General features: G+C 44.6%; 1 protein-coding gene across 13 annotated transcripts in view; it reads left to right on the top strand.

Moving 5' to 3' along the window:
- The window catches only part of VPS13D (vacuolar protein sorting 13 homolog D), a 244,880-nt gene that overhangs the window by 170,242 nt on the left and 59,165 nt on the right, over nt 1–15,473 (top strand). For 4 of the 13 annotated variants that reach the window (XM_070603046.1, XM_070603036.1, XM_070603033.1 and 1 more), the window contains one exon: nt 7,637–8,896. The exons of the other annotated variants lie outside the window; for them this stretch is intronic. In XM_070603046.1, coding sequence (XP_070459147.1) covers nt 7,637–7,927 — 291 coding nt within the window. In that variant the 3' untranslated portion in view covers nt 7,928–8,896. Of the gene's footprint in view, nt 1–7,636; nt 8,897–15,473 lie in introns of those variants that run through there. 13 annotated transcript variants of the gene reach the window in all.

Here is a 15,473-nt window from a genome sequence, read left to right as displayed (position 1 = left end):
TATTACCTAACTATTTTATGCTTTTTATGTGAAATGAACAGAAACTTGAAGAAAGTTTATGACTTTCTGCCCAAACACATCTGTAAGCTTACTGAGATCCAAAATCATGCTGTATATATAGAAATACAGATAGGAAAAGGCTGCTGACTTTCAGGATCCTATTTCATCTCCTCCGCTCACCATCGCTCAGGTCTAAGATGTTGACCTGGATCAAATGAGACCTGGCCTGCGTGACTGGATCAGGCCTGGGCTCTGCTGCAAGTGGTGGCAGGCCTTGGAAAACCGTTCTAGGGGAAAGAGGGGAAAACCTAGTCCCTCTTAATCTAATGAATTAAAATAATATTTGTGCGAAATATCTGTTTGCTTTATTAGAGGAAGATGTTTAAGTAAACACTTCCTGCAAGCTATTGAATTCATGTAATAACACGTTGGTTTGGAATCAGTAACTTTCAGTGTTTTCACTGAAATGAAAATTAAGTACAGCATGCTTCCAAAAACAGCCCATTGTTTCAGTTTTGTTGCCTGTGTATTGTTTCAAAGTGGGATATTGTGGCCAGCAGGATTGTTTTCTCTTTATCGGCAACTTGGAAATTGGCAAGAATGATGCCAAAATTAGTTATAAAAGAAGAGCTACTAATCGCTCCTTGTGGGTTTATAGAAATTTAACCTTTATAACATACTTCTATTATTATTTGATCTTCACAAACTTATACATTAAAGAGTAGAAGTATTATTTCCACTTGACAGAAGAAGAAACTGAGTCCCAGCAAAGGTACTTGAATCCTCAGGGTTGACAGGGAACTTGTGGAAGAGGACAAGGACCCAGGCCCCTTCTCATAGACCACATTGCTGTCTGGAAGGCACCCTCTCTTTCCCCTAGGGAGTGAAAGCACTTTCATGTCTGAGATAATTTAACCTTGCAACATCCCTATGGGGCCAGCAGGGCAGGTGTGACAATCACTTCCCTTTCAGCGATGGGAAATGTGGTCGCACGGGTTCATTGGTTTTGCCAGAATCATGCAGTCCGTGTTGGCACCGAGGGTTGGCGCCCATGCCTCACAACTCTAAGCCCGCTGCCTTCCTGCCAGACTGAGGCCTCTCAGAGGAGGCTCGGGGGCTTTCTGACATGAGAGCCCGCTGTGAGGAGGCCTTGCTTCCGAGAGAGGGCCTTGCCCTCCTGGCACCCATGCCGGGCCGTCTGAATGGTTGGTTCTAAAATCTCAATTGGACATGCAAATGTCCAGCCACACCGTCGCTGAGGAACAACGCAAAACGGGCAAAGGCAGACAGCTCCTTAGCCTCTTTCTGGGAATGCCACCTGCCTGTCTGGATTTTGTGTCCCATGGCATCCGCAGGTAGAGTTTGTAGGATTCCTACACTACAGTTGTTTAAAAACCAATTTGCAAGACAAGTTGAGGTGCTTCAATGAATAAGTTATATGGAGAGAGAAAAATTCTTAGGACTAAGCACAAGGAAGAATTTGCCGCTTGTTTGTCTTGAGAAGATAAAACGCAGCAGGGAACAGTGTCTAACTTCAGTTTTATTTTTTAAAAAAATTGAGCTCTGTGAGAAGCTTTGTTTTAATAATATTTCGTTTGGTCACTTCACTCTCTAGCCTCTCCCTTTGCACTGAAGCCCATCTCGAGGTCTTCCTTAGGGAGGTCGTGACCCTGAAACTCTTCTCCCTCTTCCCAGCTGAGCACGGCAAAGCCAGCTCTTCCCAGGTTGGACCCTCAACTCAAGCTCTTGCATTTTCCTGAGACCTCTTAGGACACAGACCTGGGGAGAGCTTGAGGATCAGCTTTTCACCCCCTCGAAGTACAGATGGAGAAACCGAGACCCAGTGAGGTTCCCAAGCTAGGTAGTCCCCGGGCCAGCTCTGAAAGTCAGGCTTCCTGGCGACAGATCTGGTATCGTCTTTGAGATGAAGTCAGCAGCTTGTGGGTACCTGCTTTTTGTCCTTTTAGCAGTGAGGGAGAGAAAAGTAAGTGGGGCCAGAGCCCTGACATTGTGTACGTTTTCTCAGCATTCTTTATGTTGATTTTATCTGTTTATATGTCTGTCTCCACACTAGACTGAGCTCCTTGAGGACAAGGCACTAGTCATATTCATCCTGGTATTTTTAACTCCCAGCACTGTGCATGGTATGTAGAAAGCCCTCGAGGGCTCGTCGGGCTGAGCCAGTCTGTTTTGTGTAAAGGTCAGCTCTCCTGAGTGGGGAGGAAGTCTCGCTCCTGTGAAGCACCTCACGTCGCAGTCCTGCAGGATCTCCTCCGACAGTAAACCACGCGAAATTGTGCCTCACCTGAAAGCAAAACAAGACCCTCCCCCCCAAGAAAACAAATAGGGAAGCGTCCATAATTAGATTCAGAGGGCAGCTGGAGAGACGAGAGAGAGGTAAAACTTTGATAGACACAAGTCTTTGGTTGATGCCGAAATTAATGTAACTTTGTTGGTTAAAATGAATTTTTAAAATTTCTCCAAATGTTTATATGTATGTTATTAATTATGATTGTTGTCACTGGGTTCCTTCCAAAGTTTGTGTGAGCTCAGAGAGAAAGAGAAAAGAAAAAAAGGGAATGTTCAGGACTGATTCAAACCTAGGGAAGAAATGGCTGCTTGCCACTCCTCTGGGTGAATCCTGTGAAATGGATGTGTTCACTTGCCAGCTGTCCGCAAGCCTGAAAGAACTTGATGAGAACACTTTGATCTGAACTTGTGCCTTTTCTGAGCTCTCCTTCAAAAAGGAACTAACTGTGCCACCTCTGGCTGCCACGAACAAAACCACTTCCACGCCGCCCCGGGCAGGTGGTGGGAGTTCTTCCCTTTGCTCTCGCGTGTGTCTGAGGGGTGTGCAGGTAGGGGACGAGCGAGCCAGGGGAGTCTGGATGCCCCCTCTTCTGGCATGGCTGTGGGGTCGGCCTGGCCGAGGGATGTCACTGTCCTCACTAGAGTAGTTTCCTGCAACCTTTGCTGTTTGCCTTTTTACTTTAATCTGGAACACTTTAACAAAACAACGGACCAAATGGTGACTGAGTCCTGACCCTTCTCCAGGCCAGATGAAATCACCCTCTTTCTGTCTCAAAATCTTCATTTGGGTTCAAACCCTCAATACACAGTGGAGCCCCTCCACATGCTAGTTAAAGCAAGATTGCAAAGAGTTAACACTTTTGCTTTTTCAGAAAGTTATCTGTGAAGAGTATTAGTTGTTTAATAAAGCGTGCCTGCCCTCCGGATGAACCCGCCAGTGACTCTGCAGCTGGGGTCATTCCAAGTTCACGCGGTGGACTTTTGACTGCCTTCTGTGTCTGTGAAAACAGTCGGCAGCTCCTGCGGGGATCATTCATTCAGGCCTGTAACACAAAACTATTGCCAATGGGCACCTGCTGGGGCAGCTTCCCAGGAGGGCTGGGAGGGAAGATACCAAACTCGTCAGGCATCTGCGGAGATAAGAGCGGCAGGGACCCGCTGGGAGCCCGCCATAGGGCGTGCTCTTAGACCCCACCACCCGGCCAACAGGCTGGTGTCGGACTGGATTAGGAGCCCCGGTCAGGAGAGGATGTGAGCTAATTAAAGGCCTTTTACAAAGAGGAGTGGAAAGAGAGTGTGTGTGGAGGAGGAGGAGGTGAAGGAGGAGGAAAGAGGCTTGGAGCACATTCCCCAAATTTCCAGCACATTCTTTATTCCTACCTTTTATCCCTCAAAACAGAAGATGACAAACTAAAGAGTCTGAACATTTGGTTATTTCTAATCTTAAATTTTCTTTCATTCCGCCTGATACTGTATTGGTTTTCCCTGCTATTTTTATGGAATTACATATCTCATCAAAGACATATTTTGCCACATTTTCCCAGTAGACATCCTGTTCTTGAAATACTGTAGGTCAACCAGTCGAATTTTGCCTTTTTCCCCCACTTTGACTCATCTGGGCAGTGAGTACCTACTTGTGGTGTGTCCTGGGAAAGTCCCCTTGCCAGCTGTAGAGGGTACTGCCAGGAGGATAAAATAAATGAATACACAGTAAATGCTCTTAAATTATAGTTGTTAAGACAGTGGTGGTGTGGTGTGTTATGGTTTAAAATGTCAGGGCGTGCACTATCTTGAAAATGCTGTGAAGTACCAGCATAATTCATCTTACAGTCACACCCACTTCAGAGAAAAAGTCACCTGAATATGTTTGACTTACCTGCTCTTTTGTTTATTTAGCCTCTGTAACTCCCCCACCCCTACCCCCACCAAGCAGTAAGCTAACTTATTTATAGGGCACTTTTAAGTGTTTGGTATTTTCTTAATCTGCCTGGTAATGATACATTTCTTGAAAGCAGTTTTGTTCACACAGAAATCCAAGCCTTTATTATATCACTTCTGATACCTTTCTTGTAAACTCGACTGTGTGCAAAGAAACATTTAGATTAATCCTGTACTACATGGTAACAATCCTAGGAAATTCCAATCAAAAGCCAACAACCTGTTTCCTTCATTCCAAACTGTTGGTGTATCTGGCTTTGTCTGTGTTCCGATAAGGAGTAACCACAATGTTAATTTTGTATTTCCTTGCCTTTTGTCTCACATAATCTGTGTCAACGCTGACCGGCAGGCTTGTTCTCTGTCCTGCAGGTTGTGAAATGGTTGCAGTGGAGTAATTAGTTTGACCACGTGGGATATGCGAGTGTATTCTCACTATAAGTGTTTAAAATGTTAATTACGTTTATCTCTATTCCTCAGTGTTGCTGTACAGAAAACATGGGGTGGACATTGACATGGATTGCACAGTTGAAGGGAGTTTTGAATTTCAGCTCGTCGCTGAATGGGTATCTTTAAAAATGCTACCAGCTGATATTTACTGACTGCTTCACCATGTGCCAAGTACTATTGTGAGTCTCACATGGACCGACTTGTTTAATCTCCCCAATGACCCTGCAAAGTGCTGCTCCCACTTCATGCGTGAGCACGCTGAGGCTCAGAGCAGTGAAGTAACTCGCCCAAGGATAGGAAGAGAGCCGGATGGGAACCTAGGTTCGCTGCTTCAGAGCCCATACTCTTCGCCCCGCCCGGTGCGCAAGTTGCACCCTGTCTAATGGGCTTCATTCCTGGGCCCTTCTGAGATGTCATCTCTGCAGAAGGTAACCATGTGAGGCCGCATTCTCACGGGAGTGCGGAGAGTTGAGTGACAGTCCAGAGTCCTTTCCCGTAGTCCCTCTGCTGTGTAATTAGCTCTTTCGTAGATGCTACACCATCCGAGCCAAATCGTGTAGTTGAGGACCAGGAAATGCTCTAACCCTGTACGAGATGCTCAGTCAAAGGCATCTTAACTTTGTCTAGCTCCACACACAGAGCTGACTCATTGTAGACTTACCCATGTGCAAAAAGTATAATCTCATATTGGCAAATCAATTGTGTCTATACAGTAAGTCCACAAGTGTATATGAACAACTGAAAATGCCAGGCTCTGTGCTAGGCACAGGGGAAGCAAACATGAATACAACAAAGGGCTTCCCCCCTCAGGGTCACAGTCCAGCACGGGGGAAGGTCCCGTAAACAAATGTGTGTGAGAAAGCGTTCCAGATGCTAGGACAGAAGTCTGTGCAGGTGCACTGGGGCCATAAGGAGGGGGCAGACCTTTCTACCCCCGGGCAAGGAAGACTCATACAGAGGAAGGAACAGACACCTGTGCCCAATCTGGAAGTCCAGGGAGATGTTTGCCGTGTGAATGGGAAATGGTGGGGACAGGAGGACACACAAGGGGCAGCCCCAGCAGGAGGGGCCCAGGGGCATGGAGCAGCAGCACTTGGGGAGGTGGCTCAGGAGCACCAGCACACAGGTGGCAGCCACTGGACAAGAATGCATGCCCCTCCATCAGCTGGTCTGTTCAGGAAGACGCTTACTCGCCTTTGTCCCCCTCCCCTCCCCTTAGTAATTATAGGTGAACTTAAAGGGGAAGAGACCCAACTGAATTTTTCACTTTTTAAGCCTAGGATAGTTGTCATGATATGACCATAATCTGGACATACCAAATGTTAACTATTTTTTTCAAGTATTTTTATGGGTAGAACAGTTGTGCCTTTCACAGAGGGGGCCAGAACAAAGTCAACAGCCCCAGCCCTTCCAGACAAAAATAAACGGACTTGCTTTTTATGTAGTTAGACCTAAAACCAAATTGTGGCCTGTTCACAGCAGGTAGATTGCAAACCCAGCCAAACTTTCTTTCTGGCCCGAGTGACTCCGTCTGGTGCTAAGTCATGCACTGCCTCTGGCGTTTCCAATTACCCTAATATCTCCATTTAGACATCTCGGAAAATCGCCCTCCTGGAAGCGCAGAGCAGACAAACTCAGGTCCTTATTAACGGGACAGAGGCACTGAGGCCTCACTCCAAGCACCCGGGCTGCGGGCAGGAAGCAGGGAGGCAGCGGGTTCGTCCTGCGACTGCTCTTCTGTTCCGCAGAGGGGTGTTTGCCCTTGACCCCCAAACCATGTTTTGGGAAATTATCTGATCCCATTCATGAATCCATTAAACTATTTCACCGTTTTCTTTAGACAGAGCTAAACTAGATATGACCTAAATTTGAGCAGGAAGAGCACATTTTAAATAGGAATGTGTCTCCTGGTCTTTCTACCCCCAACCCTCCCATGCTGCATCCACTCCAATCAGAATTTTCTCTGGAAATCCCTCCTTTTTTGTTTCCACTTAAGACAGGTAACAGTGTCAAAATTTTGATTTAGAGTTTTCGTTTCTCACGTGTGGATTCAGAGGAAACATTTATCTTGAGGTAGAGCGAGGACCATTTTTCTGCCTGTGTTTGGACTGCGGGAGTAGTGGCCTCCTTCTGCTGACTTCTTGCACCGTGGAGCCTTAGCGCTTTCCCTTCACTCAAAATCCCAGTGCTGGGTGGCAGCTGCCCCGGCCCTTGAGGCAGGAGACACATTGGGCCCTTGATTCTCAAGACAGAGCTTAGGTTGGGCTGCTTGGCAAGCGAGAGAAAGAACATGTTCTTTGAGTAAAGCCTGATAAAATGTCCGTCAGAAGGGACTCTCCTGTCCCTGCTTCCTCAGCTCACCATAGTTTGTGCTCTGTGCTGGTTTCACTGCCCTCGGCACCTAGAACCTGAGCGTTGGAGGACCGCCACTTAGGTCCTGGACTCCCAGTGGACAGTCACTTTTATAGGATTTGGAGAAATTTGCATATAACAGAATGGTGTTTCTGTAAAAGTTTCTTGGGTTTTCACCACATGGTTTATTGCTCTTTTCCATGGATCCTTTTCTGTCTGGTGGGGAAAACATGGTTCTGCATACAGCACTCACTGACCAGTGAAGGCTGGCATCTCACCCCCATCTCTGACAGATGAGTAATTATAGGACGTGAGGTGGTCCATCTTTTGGTGGAAGTTAACCAGTGTTGCGATGTCTGCACAATAGATCCAACTGCTGAGTGTATTCTCATTTGACTTTTCTCTCTACAAGTGTTTCCCAGCTTTAGCATGGCCCGACTAAACCCCTTCTGGAGGCCTGTGCTCTGAATCAGCACTGAAAGTTTGAAATGGAAGAAAGAACTATATTTGATCATTCTGTGTGTGCCAGGCACAGTGCTAGGCACTTTATGCCATTTTAACTATTTTTCTCCGTTCTCTTTTCTTCCAGTTGCTCAAATACCTTGGCGTCATCCTTGCCTCCTTTCTGTCGTACCACGTCTCCAGTCCATCAGCACATCCTGTCAGCTTTGAACATCCCCCTCCCGCCTGGCTCCTGTGCTCCCGTGCTCTCCGGCAGCCAGCCCTGGCCTGGGGGCTTGTGGCAGCCTTCTGCTTCCAACTTTGCTCCTCCTCCTCCCCTCGATGCTCAGTACAGCAACTAGAACCGCCCTGTCAATACGTAACTCAGGTCGTGTCTCTGCTCAGACCCCTCCAACAGCTTCCATTTCACTCCGAGTAAAAAGTTAGTGTCTGTGCAGTGATTTATAAGGCACATGTGGTCTGCCTCCCCCAGTACTTTTCCGACCTTATCTCTTGCCCATGACCACTCTCTACCTCACTCAGCTCCGTCACACTGACCTTCTCACTATTTCTCACCTGTCTGCCTCGGGGTCTCTCACCAGCAGTTCTCTCTTCCTGTTCCATAGCTGCATGGTTTCCACCTACGTCTTCTTTATCCAAATGGTGCTTTGTCAGCGAGGCTCTTCTGGCACCCCTCTCCCATCTAAAATTACAACCCCCTCCTCCAATACTCATCCTCCTTCCCTGCTTTAGTTTTTACTTAACATTTATTACTGCTTCCATCTTATTTATTTATATTATTTATTGTCCACGTGACTAGAATATAAATCCCATGAGGACCAAAAGTTTTGTGTGTTTTGTTCACTGCTGCATCCCCAGCCCTTAGAACAGTGCCTAGCACTAGGTGATGGCTAAGTAAGTTTTTGTTGATAGGAGGGAGGAAAGGAAAGGAGTTAGGAACAGACAGACTGCAGGAGTTAGGCATTATCTCAGTTTACAGATAGGACACTGAGGCTCCAGAAGTTGCCCAAGGTCGCACAGCTAATAAATGAAGCCAGAATTTGAACTCAAATGTGTGACCCCAGCGCTTCTCTGGTTCCCACTTGACAATGCTGTTTTCCTGTTGCTGCCTCAACCACACCTGTGGTTATTGCAAATATAGACTGAGTTTGTATGCACATCTATAGTAACAGAAACACAGTAACATGCCTTGAAGAGAATGATTGGCCAGAATCTCTTAGTCTCCCCGGTATCATCTGGCACTGAATATGCAGAACAGATAAATAAGTATCAGCAGCGTCCTAAACCGGATGCCCCTCAACGTAAGAAAAGGAATTAGCACACGCAGCTAAAGAGAGGAAAAAGAGCCCATTTTTGAAAATAAAGACGTGGAAGTCAAACCAGTGAACAGTCTTTTGGTCATTTATTCTAAAATCTACTCTGGGTTCATTCTGGGCTCACGAGGGAGACCAGTGCCTGTCATTCCAGAGTTGGCACTGCCATGTGTACATCCACACCCCATGCCAGGCGCTGTCGCTCGCACTGGGCAGACAAAGGTGAGCAGGACAGTCAGGGTCCTGAGCACAGCTTCAACAGGCGTCACTCCCCTTGGAGTCTAAACGGCTGCTGTCAGTGAATCTCTAGAGTGGTTGTTTTTAAAGGAACAATCTCCCAATTTTATTTTCTCATCTCATTCTTTGAAGTTCTGAAGTTGATTTTAAGACCATTTTGCATTCTTCTTTTGCTAACTTAGGAAGTTGTGGCACTTATCTGCAGGTTAAGAGACCTCTAAGGGCTGGCCCAGTGGCATAGCAGTTAAGTTTGCACGTTCCACTTTGGCGGCCTGGCGTTCACCGGTTCGGATCCCGGGTGTGGACATGGCACTGCTTGGCAAGCCATGCTGTGGTAGGCGTCTCACATATAAAGTAGAGGAAGATGGGCATGGATGTTCATTCCGGGCCAGTCTTCCTCAGCAAAAAGGAAGATTGGCAGCAGATGTTAGCTCAGGGCTAATCTTCCCCCCAAAAAAAGAGAGACCTCTAAGGCAATGAATTCCTGTTTCCATGTCCCTCTGACTGTTTCGTAGGCTTAACAGCAGTCATCAAAGGTCCTCTGAGAGACCCCCTTATTGCCCATCAGCAAAGCCACAGGCACCCTAAGAAAAGAAACGAGAGCTCTTCATTCCGTCTCGGGGAATTCTTTCCGTCTTGTCTCCCACCTTTGCCTTGGACTCTGGATGGTTTGTATTTTCTTCCCTAGATGCTGCCCCTTGGATACGCCCTTCAGCCCTATACCTGCACCCGATACCTGGGCTCCCGCTGATCTGGGAGAGGTGCTAAAAAATCAGTTATCAACTGTCACTAAATATGTTTCCATTTATGTCCAGATTGATGTGTATTGAGGAACACCGTTTTATGTTTTGATCTCTGTCTTGTATTATTTACTATAAAATAGACAGTGGTGGCAGGAAGTCTAGAACATCCTTTTAAAAGATGTGGCCACAGAGAGAAGAAAATGGAAGAGCAATAGCTTGAATGGGAGGGAAAGTTGAAGGAAGGCATTTTGAAGATTGAACAGATTCAATTTTATTTGTCAGTCTGAAAGGAAGAGGCCAGAAAGATTGAAGATACGAGAGAGAAGATGATGGAGCAATATCCAAGACAGGGTCTTATAAGAGCACAGAAGAAGGCTCTAGAATTTAGGAAATAACCATTTATTCAATTAAAGGTAGAGAAGAGAAAAGAATTTTTTTCCCCTTATTGAAGTAGAATCTATCATTTCTATAAAGTTTGGATGGGGTTAGGTGCTAAAGAGTTGAAAAGAAATGGAAAGCAAATCTTTCTTCTGCTCTAATAGTGTTCCGGGCACTGTCCTAGGCGGGTACCCGGCAAAGATGAACAGCCCTTCAGTGGCTCCCTGTCATCGGAGCACGGACTCCGAGCTTTCCAGCGTTGCATGTAGTTGCCTGTCTAGCCTTGTGAAGAAAACTGAAATTCAAGGTTTGGCTACCTTCTGAATTTAATTTTAATTTCATAAGCTGTGTCCTTAAACTTAGAGTCAGACCTCTAAACCAGCACTATCCAATTGAAGTATAATGTGAGCCATATTTGTAATTTAAAATGTTCTAGTTGTTACATTAAAAAAGTAAAAAGAAACAGATGAAATTATTTTTAAGATTTTTATTTAACCCATTATATCCAAGATATTATCATGTCAATTTGCAATCAATGTGTAAAAACAGTTGATTGTTTTACATTCTTTTTTTCACCTTGAGTCTTAGAGCCCCAGTATGTATTTTATACTTAGAGCATATCTTAGTTTGTGCTGATCACATTTTAAGTGCTGCCTTGCCTCCTGTGGCGTGTGCTCGCAGCGTTGGACTGTCCGCTCTAATCAAAGAGATGTAACTGAAGTCGCATGGTCTCAGCTTGTGTTTGAAGAGAAGAGTGTCAAGTCTCTGTGGCTAACTTGGTTATTTGAACGTGCAGGCTGTCACGTCTCTCCACTACCCTTTAGTCAGCTTCTTGTCCTTTTGCCGGGTGACTCATTTCTAAGATTTCCCTGCTTTTATGGAGGAAGGAAGGGATTAAATAGAGGAGGGGCCTTTATACAGGTTGCTTTTGTCTCCATCATTGCAATGAGAAGCTTTCTACAAGATTCTAAGTAATAGCTGTCCAAGTTGTCTTTATTTTCTTCTTTAAGTTATTTGTTGCCTTCCTTTTTTCCTCTTTTCCTGCCTGCTTGGCAAAATTTAGGAAACATTCTGTTTATGATGTTTTTTAATAAGGTGTATTTCAAATACTGGCATAATTTTTCTGAAGTAGATTTTTATTTTTAAAAATGAATTCTGGGGGGCTGGCCCCGTGGCTGAGTGGTTGAGTTCGCACGCTCCGCTCAGGTGGCCCAGGGTTCGGATCCTGGGCAGGGACATGGCACTGCTCATCAGGCCACGTTGAGGCAGCATCCCACATACTGCAACTAGAAGGAGCCACAACTAAAATATACAACTATGTACTTGGGGGGATTTGGGGAGAAAAAGCAGAAAAAAAAAAAAAGATTGGCAACAGTTGTTAGCTCAGGTGCCAATCTTTAATAAAATAAAATAAAATAAATGAATTCTGCCTTTGGTGGCATGCTTAGAAAACAAGTTCCATAAACATTTTTTAAATTATGGAAGAGTAAATCAATAGAGTATTGTGTAGTATATGTGCAGTTTAAAGAACAATCAAATAAATGCCAGGACCTACCATTTAGCTTAAAAAATAGAATATGCTAGAATATCATACTAATATAATAGCATATACTAGAATGTCCTGGTGCTTTTGAAACTTCCCTGATCACTTCCCTTCCTTCACTTCATACCCTGAAGTAATGTCTGACCTGAATTTTGTATTACTCACACTTTCTATTCTATATATGATTTTACCATAATTCTATGTGTCACCAAACAACGTATTTATAATTTTGCCTGTTTTGAACTTATATACAAAATCATATTGAATATATCCTCTTGTGACCTTTTTTTAAACTCGGTATTACATTTCTGAGATCCATCCATGTTGATATGTGTGTCTGTAGCTCATTCGTTTTCCTGCTATGTAGTATTCCATTGTATGACTGCATCACAGTTTCTTTATTTTACTGTCACGCATTTGGGCTGTTCCAGTGTGTTGCTGTCATGAATGATGTTGCTCCTAGCATTCTTGTTCATGCTTCCTAGAGCACATGCACAAGAGTCACTCCCTTCTGTTCTGAGGGGCAGGCTTACTGGGTTTTGTTGCTGTTGGTTTTTTTTCCTCAGACAATGCAAGGTTCCTCCAAGACTTTACCTGCATTTCCCCCTCCTATCTTTTTTGTTATTGCTGTCATGTATTTTAGTTCTACATATATTATGTTTAATCCTCTCAAAACATTAATTTTTTGTGTTAAATGGTCAATATTCATTTAGATCTATACATGTATTTGTCCTGTCTGTTACCATTTATCCTTTTCTTTGCATATCCACGCTTCCATCTGGGGTCGTTTTCCTTCTGCCAAAAAACTTCCTTTTCTGGTTCTTCTGGCAATGAATTTTCTCAGTTGTTTTTTTTTCTTCCTGAAAACATCTTTACTTTTTCACTTATATTTTTGAAAGCTATTTTTACTGAATTTATTCTGGATTGGTGAATTTCTTTCAGCCCTTTAATGATACCATTCTGTCATTGTTCTATCATTTCTATTAAAAGAGCTGTCGATATGATTGTTACCTCTCTGTAGGTGATGTGTCTTTTTTCCTTCAACTACTGTTAAGATTTACTCTTTGTCTTTAGTTTTTTTGGGGGGTTTTTTGCTGAGGAATATTCCATCTGAGCTAACACCCGTTGCCAGTCTTCCTCTATTTTATATGTGAGCCACCACAGCATGGCCACCAACGAGTGGTGTAGGTCCACGTCTGGGGAACAAACCTGGGCTGCCTAAGCAGAGCATGCCAAACTTAACCACAAGGCCATGGAGCCGGCGCCAATATCTTTAGTTTTTAATAATAACGTACCTGGGTATGGTTCTCCTGCTTGGGATTTGCAGAACATCTTGAATTTGTGGCTTGATGTCTTTCGACACTTTTGGAAAATTCATGGCTAGTGTCACTTCACGTATTACTTCTGCCCTGTTCTCTCTCTCTCTTTTCCTTCAGTGACTCCAGTTACATGGAAATTGGACTTTTTTACCCTGTCCCACATGTCTCTGCTGCTCTTTTCCACATTTTCACCATCTTGTTTTGTCTTCATGCTTTGATCTGGATATTTTCTCCTGACTTACTTTCTAGTTCACTAATCCTCTTTGGTGCTCTGTCTGTTCTTCTGTTTCAGCCATGTATTGAAATCTTAATTTCAGTTCTCTGGTAAAATTCTCCATCTTTTCATAATTTTTTTTGAAGATTATTATTATCATACTGTTTTAAACTCTGAGTCTAATAAAGTGTCTGGATTACTGGTAAGTGATCTTCTCTGGGGTTTTTTCTTAGTTTTCAGTCATTTTGTTTGACTTATGTATCTGGTAATTTTTATTGAATGCTAGACATTGTGTAAGAGAAATTTTAGAGGGTCTGGCTGATATAATTTTTCTCCAGAGAGGATTCGTATGTCTTCTTTCCTTCAAGCTTCAAGTACCCAGTGCTTTGGTTTCCCTGCGTGCGTCCCTCCCCTGCAAAACTCATTTTCTGAGCTTTTTATTTGCAGTAAGGGATATGTAACAGCAAGCGTGTCCCAGAGGGACTTGTGTTTCAGGAAGGATCAAAGCCTGGTGCTTTATGGGAAGAATCTTGAGGAAGGATTCTTTTTTCGGGGATGGACAGTGGAAGGGGCTGTGTGGGCGAGGTAGAGAATATATCAGCCTCAACTCCTGAAATCCTAACAGAGGCTCTTAAGGGAACTTAGTGCTACAGAATCAGTTCTGTTTGGACAGGAAAATGGGTGAGTCTTTGATAAACGAGGTTTAATTAGCTCTCTTCCCAAGTAGAAAGTACATTGAACCAGGGCCCCTATTTTCCTATCTTTCTAGTAACTGAAGGTTTTCTCTTAGAAGTAATGCAAGGCGTCAGAATAGGCCCATTAAGTCACCTTTACAAAGGGCAGCAATTGAGTTAAATGCTTCTGTTTTCTTCCTCATTCTAGGACTTGTTTTTTAGGCCTGAAATCTGTTAACCTAGGAATGACTAGTTTAGCAGGCTTTAAAAACACCAGATCTGCAGGAAGTAGATGGGTATGAATTCTAGATGTCCTCTCCCAGGTAACCCTTTGTGGGGTTGAAAGATAGCAGAGGTAAGAATGCCTCCTGAGAAGCCCCTAAGGAATCCGAGGAACATCCCCGGGGAGACCAGAGGTCTCTGAGGAGTTTTGGGAACTATAGCTAAGCTGCGATTTTATTTTTACTTCAGCCCATCTGAAGGGTGGAAACATCTGAGTCCATTTTAAGAAGAGCCTTCTTTTAGCCTGTCATTTGAGCCAGGGATCAAGCCAGGTCTCAGGAGAAATGAGACAGGACTTAAGTGCCTTGGACCTGAGCTGCCTCCCATTCCCATCCTACCCCCAAAAGACAGGTTCAGCTTCCCTTGTTCTCCCTGATGCTAACGACACTTCCCCGTCTGTGGTCTTGCCTAGCATTCGAATACTTGCTGGCGAATAACTTCCCTGAATGTTACTAGAAGTGAAGTGCTCGCCTCCAGCTTCGCCAAATGCAGGCTCTCTCCCACCTGCCCCTGTAAGAAGTTAGTTGTAAGAAACACTACCTTAGTTTCCACTGTGAATGCTGTGTCACTCTGAGATGGGTGGGAGTGTTGGTAGAGCAGAGTGGCAGAGAGGGAGGGAAGAGGAAGGAAGACTGGACTGGACAAACTTTCGCCATCTTTTCTTACCCAGCAGCACAGCTGCTTTGTGCTTATTCTCTCCCCATAATCCTCTTTTGCTTTCACTCCCATAAAACAGTCCTTGTGAGAACAATAGCTTCTTCTGGAGTTAGCTTGCTGGACCAGACCAGCTCCTGTTAAGCAAATCTTTTAGCTTTGGCGCTCCACCTTCCTCAGCAAATCCTTCTGTCAAAAGCTGGGATGGAAGAGCAGACCTTTCTCCACAGACAAGAGCTCCTGAGGGCTCTGGTCCCCATCCCCTCCAGCTTGGCTTCCATCTTTCCCCCCCAGCCTCAGTGGTACATGCTAGTGCTGTGATCGCATGTGTGGTGTGATCCATGTAATGGACGTTTGCAGAACCTCCTCTTTCTCTGCGGCCACTTCAGGTTGTGAGAGTGACAGCTTTGGGAAAGGAGGAAGAGGGCAAAGTCTGTGTGACGGAAGGAGGTAAGGTGTCTGAGTTGGGGTGTTGTTCAAGAAAGGGGATTGGACCCTGACCCTGTTTCTTGCCCAGGGATTTGCATGTAACTTTTCAGAAACTTGATCATTTATATACTTCTCTCAGCTACCTTCCTTTGTCAACCACCACTGCTTGGGAAAGGCA

Source organism: Equus przewalskii, chromosome 2 (assembly GCF_037783145.1).
Source record: "Equus przewalskii isolate Varuska chromosome 2, EquPr2, whole genome shotgun sequence".
NCBI classification, from domain to species: Eukaryota; Metazoa; Chordata; class Mammalia; order Perissodactyla; family Equidae; genus Equus; species Equus przewalskii.
The sequence above is the reverse complement of the archived record's forward strand: the minus strand, read 5'-3'. Positions and strand labels throughout refer to the sequence as shown.